Raw genomic sequence first — 8,318 nt, 5'->3', positions numbered from 1 at the left:
TATATCTACTGTTACTGTTGATTTAAAGTACCTGCAGGTACAATTTTAATACTCCTTGTTTTATCTATTTACTTTTGACCCAATTGGTACGCCATACTCCTAGCTAATTGCAATTCAAGCTGTATGCAATACTACTACATGGAAAAAGAATCGTTTACACTCATATTAGGGGAATACTAGGTTTTAGTTGTTATCGTGACTTCTGCATCAGTATTTTGAAAGGTTTTCGAGGCCTACCCACACACTGCGGATGTTTCAGATTAATCTTTCTTATGGGAAACTTTACATGTTTTTCTAGTAAACTTAAACCACATCTAATTTTGTCAAACGCAAACTGTGTAAAAAAAATCTTTCGGTATCCGGACCCGGATATAGATTGACAGATTAAACTGCAAGTCAAATTGAAAGTCATTTTAATGTTAAGAATGCTTTATTTATTGTTTTTCAGTGAATTATAGAAACAGAAGAGTAAGATATATCTAGTATTTTCGCAGTGAAACATCCCAAATATATTTTCACTGGTAAGAAACTACAAAATGGGTAGATTTTAAACATGAAAATATATCATCAAAATATCTTTCTCTCATGAACACCATACATTACATTTTCATTTGTGACTATACGCTATACTCATGCATGAAAACATTGCATCTGGTGTTCAGTAAAATATATTCAATGATTTTATACTGAAACAAACAAATATCCTCTATACACTTTCCTAGTCGGGTCTTTTTATGAATCGAGCAGTAAAAATATATGATAAACAAAAATAAAACCCTGTCTATAGGACCAACTTTGTAATGGACGCTCAGGCATATAGGCGTATGCCCATGTACTCCCCTGTCAACATTAAAAGTATGGAATACGCTAAAATCTCATGTTGTTTCGTCATTTTTGAAACAGAGATGGTTTTATTTCCAATAAAGCGTATGTTTCCCACCACTTACCACACATACATTGTAAAATGCCATAAAGTAAGGGCCATAACTCCAGTGAAAACCGCTGAACAATTACACTCCAATAATATATAACAACTCCTGTGAAGTTAGGCGGAATTCAGAACAGTGGTAAAGACGACGTACCATTGACATCATAGAATTTGTTAACTCAAGAGTCATTAAACTTGAACATGCAGATGATTTGCAAATACGCATCCCACTGATCACTCATGAGGTTTGGTAAACGTATACGTCGAGTAGTGTAAATCCAGTAAATTACAAGAAATCAAGGGCAATAACCCTGCAAAAATCAATGAACCGGAACATACCGAAATATGCAGAATTAAGGATATGCAGACAGAAAGACAGACGGACAACATTTAAACAATATGTCTTCCCTTATAGATGTGGGAACCATAATTAGCACAGATTGTACCGAGACTGTGCATGGGTGTGAGTTCTGATTTGTAAGGAGCTCACCAAAATTTCGTCAGTATATAGGTATCCTAAGAACAAGGGTTCTAATTCCACATTTTCAAATTTGTAACTTGATTACTACGGATCATGAGATTGGAATAAATTATGATTCCTACATTAAATATATAATGCTGGTACTTGTACTAGCTGTTACATGTAGATATTGTGTCTGTCAAGATGTTAAGTCACATTATCTTTACACACTGAAATTCGCTAAGCGTGGTCGCCTTTTGCAGCTAAACATTTGAATGCGTGGGATTGAATGTACATAATTTTGTACAGATCATCAAATTTTTGCAGCAGCTTCTTGCATGGGCGTTGTAAATTGTTGGAGCGTGCAGATGAATGCATTAATTAGTCATAATGTCGCCCACGTACAAGGTCTTTGTATACTATAAAAGAACGATCCCGGGTAGCGTACAAAGTCATCACTAGCTTACACCAGAGACTTACACCTTGTTTTGTGCTCGAGAGGAAATCAAATATGTGTAAGTAAAATTCGTTTGTACTTTACATTATAGAGTAATGACAATTTCTAACGCTATTACATGTAGTTGCACTGTAATAATAATAACTTTGTTCATAGATAAGCAACTAAGCAGATTAATGCGAAATTGTTTACTTAAGGGGAAAATAGTTTGTTAAGAAATATGTATTATGTACGTCTGTGCATTTAACCTTTAGCCTGCTGGCGGCAAGTGATTCTGCCTTTGCGACCAGTGCAGACCAAGATCAGCCTGCACATCCATGCAGGTTGATTATGATCTGCACTGTTCGCCATTCAGTCAGTATCTTTTTGGTGAACACCCCTTTTTACAGTTAATGGTACTGACGACATTGAAAGATGGACAAGTTCATTATAGAAATATAGTAGGTTAAAGGTTAAAAGCAGTCATATACAGGGTGTCTCAAAATGTCGTTCTCTTTACACATTAATTTGCATTCCTAGTTATATGGCGAAAATTTATGCCGTCTTGCTAGGCAGCTTTCTTTAAAATATATCCATAGGCTCCAAAAACGTATGTTTGATTGTTTAAATCACAACATATTATACTAAATCTTGCTTTTATAACTAACGTACCTTCCAGTAACAGCAATAATGATACTTCTTAGCAAATCTGAAGACACATAAAAATGTCAGTGCTTCTAATTCTACCTATAATGAATATTCCATTAAATACAATTATACTTTTCAACATCATGAGCTGTAAATGTGAAATTTATTGTCTAGTTATAGAACAAATTTTAATGTAGATAGTTTATTAAATGAACAACTGATTTGAAACTAAATAATGTTTTAGTGTGTTAGTGGTATGGGTAATAAAATCATTTTTTAAAAAATGAAACAATACAATGAAATGTTAACATACAATGTGCAACATATCTGCAAATGTAGTGAATAAAGCTTACGTTCAAATTTCCTACCATACTATTAAATGTGTTACGATTATTTAAATTTTGGGGCTAAAACTTTAAAATTAGGGCTGTTTGGTTAAAAAGAGCATTCAAACGTCAGAGAAAGGAGATAAACAACCTTAACTTTGGTTTCTAGTAACATACCTGATTCAAGTTTACAAAGGAAATAACTACTTTATAGTAATTATAGTATTCGAGTACATACAATACTACTAGAGACATAAATTTAAGTAAAATGGAAGAAAAGTTAATTCCATAAATATGGTGGCATATTTCTGCCACGAGATAGCTAGGTAGCTATCACGATAATTTGTTAACTTTCCAGGAAATTTGTGCATTTTTTTTCTGAAAACCTTTCAGCAATAAATATTATTTTCTAGATATTTTTATTCATTTCCTGAAAATAGTGTAGCGCAAAATTTCGCGTTAATGCTTGGAACTGCCACGAGATGCTCGGTAACTATCACGATAATATTTTAAACTTTTCAGCAATTGTGCACTTTTCTGAAAACATTATCGCAATGAATTATTTTTTCTCGATATACCTTTTATTTCCAGGAAATTTTAGGCTTTTGCGATAACTTTTCAGAAAAGTTCGAATATCAAGATAATTTCTGGAAGTATCGAGAAAGGTGATCTAACTAATAAACGGCTGTTGTGGGCACTTACAGAAAAAGTATCGAGAAAATAATATAAATTATCGCAATAATATTTCCAGGAAACCTTCCACTATTGAGATATTCTTTTCAGAATACTTCGCTTTATCAAGATAATTTTTTGCAGTATTGTGATAGCTACCTAGCTATCTCGTGGCAGAAATATGCCACCATATATAAATTAAATCAAAACACATGTATACATATGTCTTCGTGTACGAAAGTCTTCGTGTACAGCAAAACAAAAAACAAACAATATATCATAAGTATAATTTATCTACAGTGGTCAATTTCAGAGCATTCGAAGTTGAAAAAGTTGAAAAAGTATCAACATTAAAAATCATATGCAGTTGTTTTTCATGAATTCTACTCTTTTTTTAAAACAACGCGCTGGCCAGAAATACTGACTTTGTTTATAAAAACTACCACAAATTCAGTGTAAACACTATAAATAGTGACATTATTTTAAATGAACTAATTATTTACAAAACATTCAAGAAAACATGCACAGTTAACTATAAATCAGTGCTATTTGTTTATTCACTGTGCAAAAAAAAAAAAAAAAAAGAAAATAGAACTTCGTTAGACAAAAGTAAATCGTTTGTTGTTTTCTCTTGAATATGATATTCATAAATGAGCCGTGCCATGAGAAAACCAACATAGTGGATCCATGCTGTTCGCTAATTGTTTCTCTAATTGCAATAGTGTTTGAAAGCGAACAGCATGGATCCTGACCAGACTGCGCGGGCTGGTCTGGATCCATGCTGGTCGCAAACCTACTAGTTGGTTTTCTCATGGCGCGGCTCAAATATATTCATGTGATGTTTGAAATGTCCAGCTACAACTGAGCTTGTTATTTATTTTGAAACTTTGTGCATGGACTTTTGTAACACTTTTTAAATTTTATAAATGTTCTTAGAAAAAAAGCGTAACATTATAAACACTACAGTAATGGTATGCTAAATCGTTGTTTTAACTGAAATTGTGTTTATTACTGTTACAGCGAAATACTGTTTCAACGCTAAGTTAACAAGACACGTGGCAAGTATGGATGAAGGACAAACCATTCGGTTTACTGCTGACTTGAACAAAGGAAATCAGTACTCGAATGGAACTGGAGTATTCACAGCCCCAGTAGAAGGATGGTACAGCTTTTCGTTCTCTGTCGCTCACAAAAGTCACAGAGGATCTCTTTCCGTCCATCTGCTGGTCAGTGGCACAGCAAGTGTTGGTGCAACCGCACATCAAGCTCCTGCAGGACAAAATTCGCAAGCCAGCAACGAAGCGATCATCAGAATGACTGCTGGTGATGTTGCCCAAGTCGTTGTCTCTGACTCAGCAACGGACGTCATTGCAGATGGTTACACTTCATTTTCAGGCTTTCTCTTGTACAGCGATTAAAGTTAGCGGAAAGAAAGAGAGAATCAACCAATGAAAGTATGCTTTATGGACTTCGCTTGCTTATTATTATAATTGGACGTCATTTCTATTGATTATATTACAAAGTAACTACTATAATAACGATAAGAAGACAAGGCTGAACGACACGATGGGAAAGTTAGGTTTAACCAGTATGAACGTGTTGGAAGACAAGTTTACGAACGTTTCATTTAACCAGTCTGAATGTGTTCAATTTTTCTTCTTGAAGACAAGTTTTGGAAAGGAGATTTAGAAAACGTGAATGTGTTTAACATTTTCTTGTAAATACAATCGTAATAAAGTAAGATTTAACCAAACTGAACGTATCAAAAGTTTGACTTTGGAAGTCAGATTTTGAGAAAGTTAGATATAACCAGTCAGAACGTGTTAAATTTTTCTCTTTGGAGGTCTTTTATCATTTTGAAGGCCAATGTTATTTGTATCAGCAGACGAATCCTTTAAATTCTGAATATAATCATGCCATGACGATGAAATATAGCACTGCTTTTCTTTTCTATTCGTACATTGATAAAAATCTCCTTTAATTTTCAGATCTATTGCTGCAATAAAATGAATTAAACCTAGTTTTTGTTCCATTTTATTTGGCGTCACTGTCTCATAGCAATTAAAATGCTTTGTCTCCCTTTTGCCAATACAGAAGGGCAAATAATTTAGTATACAACGATAATATCAGGTCGCTATAGAATGCATTCAACTATATTGTTTGTTTGTTTGTTTGTTTTGGGGTTTAACGCCGTTTTTCAACAGTATTTCAGTCATGTAACGGCGGGCAGTTAACCTAACCAGTGTTCCTGGATTCTGTACCAGTACAAACCTGTTCTCCGCAAGTAACTGCCAACTTCTCCACATGAATTATCAGAGGTGAAGGACGAATGATTTCAGACACAAAATGTCTTTTCTCAAATCGTCACGGAGAACATACGCCCCGCCCGGGGATCGAACTCGCGACCCCGCCATCTGTAGACCAACGCTCTCCCTACTGGGCTTCAACTATATGGAGTCTGTGTTGCGGAGACTATCTGTTGTTAGCTCGCATTATTTTAAACATTTATATTCAAAACATTTACAGCTATTTTCTAAGCATTTGGAATGTAAGTCGAGCTAAGAACCAATGGTGTAATTCAACAAGGTATTGGTAGCATGTAGCTACTATCCATTTTAGTTTGTGTTTGCGAGCACCGCATATGTGATATGCACCACCAAAAGTTGGACGCTGCACTTTCCCCGTTGATTGTGTCCGACTGGACAGGTGGAATACTAATGATAGATAGTTCTTAAAAGCCACTGGAATTGAATTATGCTTGCCTGTATCGTTGGGCCGTAAATGGTGGTTACCATGATACTCTGCTTCCTGCATGCTAGACTAGCTCCTATACTACGATATAGGGTGTTAGATAGAAATAGACAAAATCCCCCGCCCCCATCCCCTCATTCACACACACACTTCGGAGAGCAAAACAGCCCCTGCTTAATTTAGCCAATTTTATCCAAATTGTCACTTAATTTCGTTCAAAATTGATAATAATTATCTTACAAATTGTATTTTTAAACTCCTGTCATGTATTGATTATTTTAAAGTTTTATTAAACAAAATTAAAAGGGGTAGGGGTTGTCCGCCTTGTTTAAATTTAGGAGGGTGAGGGGGCGGTGATTTATAAAAAGTTTTTTTTTTAAAGTATAAGCAATTAAAGGGGAAGGCAACGTTGTTCGTATGTTAATTCCGTCTGCAAGAATTTCTTATATTATTTAAAGTTATTAACCGTTCAATATTTGATCAAAATGGAGACCACTTTGTTCCCATTGTAACGTTAAACAACATTGCGGAGTATTGAATTTGAATATTTACTCTCATTTCTGTAAAATAATAGCTCTACTTTTTATAGCTATAATGAAAGAAATTACCATTTTTACCATATTTTACATCTTACAGTAAAATTACTCAAAAACATAAGAAGTTAACCTATTTTAATCTATTTTAAAGGTTATTTACTAAATAAACAATGCAGCAAACACACTAAAATGTCTGCCTCCATAATCAGCCATTTTCTTAAATTTCAAACTGCCAAACAGAAAATCTTTTTCAATAGTGGTTCGATTTAAAAATTCTTTTTGCAGGATGGCTTCCATGTAAAAAAAACTTTTCAGGCCCGGATCCAGAAATGTTTGATTGGGGGTAGGGGGGGGGGCTCCAGTTTAGAAGGAAGGCGTCGCCGGCGAAGTGCAAAGCGCCTAGTGGTGATAGGCACGGGAAGGGTCCTCTGCTCGTGTTAGAGGGACAGTGGGTCTCCCCCTGGAAATTTTTAAATAAAGTTATGAAATGGTGGCCTCTGGTGCATTTTTTATCTAAACTTTGAGGTACGGGAGAGGGTACTCCCATCGATAAAGGAGTCGCACTGGGGAATTTTAAAAAATAGGTATGAAATGGTGGCCTCTGTTGCATTTTTGGGTCTGAAGTTTGAGAAAAAATTTTTCCTTTGACAAAATAGTTGTGTGCAACTTTGATGAATATAGGTAACTCCTCAGCCAACTGGGTCCGGGCCTGCTTTTGTTAGGCATTCCTTGCCCCTGAAAGCACACGCGCAAATGGTTCATTAGGCTTTTCTTCAATATATACTGTATAGAGAAAGAATATTCCCTAAAATTTTCAAAAATAGAAAGATATAACATTAAGTCTAGAAAATGATTTCTAAATCCTTCAAATAACTGGAAATGAATTTACAGATGTGAAATTTATAAAAGTTTTGTTTATATAATAACTGATGTTTTGATATTTATGTCATAGCTATTTTTATAAAGAATGGCAACTCTTGCCTTATTCAAGTGCTTACAAGCAGCTAAAATAACTTTTAACACAAGTCGATAATATAGTGAAAACACTGCAGATGTGCTCAGAATGTCACATTATGAAAAGGTAATGTAATACCTGACAGGTAGGATTAATAAAGATGCAATTATGCATCTCTTAATTACATGTATCTATACCTTTTCTATTTTACGTTTTACATATTATTTCTTTGATTACCAAAACGTATGGCGAGGATAACGTTCATTTACTTTCTCATGTGAAGTAGAACAAACTGGAGACAAAGAGTGAAGGTTTTGCGCAATCAGCTGGTTTTAGTGCCCGAATGTGTATTGTTGTCGCTAGCCGTTCAAAGACGGTGACCGCCAATAAAGGTAAATGTGAAGGTAAATTTTACTTACCCTTGCTTTGTGAAACAATGTTAATAAGCTCTGTAGAGCTTTTGAGCAACCCTATTCTAAAACCATTAAAACCAGTTATATATTACACTCAGCAATTTGCTGCACCCATTTATAGCTAGGTCGACTGAGGCAATTGTGATAAAGTTCCTTGCCCAAGGACAGAATACACCTCAATGGGAGTAGCCTG

The 8,318-nt window shown here is 34.9% G+C and overlaps 1 protein-coding gene across 1 annotated transcript; it reads left to right on the top strand.

Moving 5' to 3' along the window:
- The first annotated feature begins 1,795 nt into the window (after positions 1-1,795).
- On the top strand, positions 1,796-5,490 carry LOC123557566 (C1q-related factor-like). The gene is made up of 2 exons (XM_045349093.2): positions 1,796-1,903; positions 4,491-5,490. The coding sequence occupies exons 1-2, from the start codon at positions 1,900-1,902 to the stop codon at positions 4,886-4,888; spliced, it is 402 nt and encodes a 133-aa protein (XP_045205028.2). The 5' UTR covers positions 1,796-1,899; the 3' UTR covers positions 4,889-5,490.
- Positions 5,491-8,318: the final 2,828 nt, after the last annotated feature.

Source organism: Mercenaria mercenaria, chromosome 5 (genome assembly GCF_021730395.1).
Source record: "Mercenaria mercenaria strain notata chromosome 5, MADL_Memer_1, whole genome shotgun sequence".
In the NCBI taxonomy this organism is placed as follows: domain Eukaryota; kingdom Metazoa; phylum Mollusca; class Bivalvia; order Venerida; family Veneridae; genus Mercenaria; species Mercenaria mercenaria.
The sequence above is the reverse complement of the archived record's forward strand: the minus strand, read 5'-3'. Positions and strand labels throughout refer to the sequence as shown.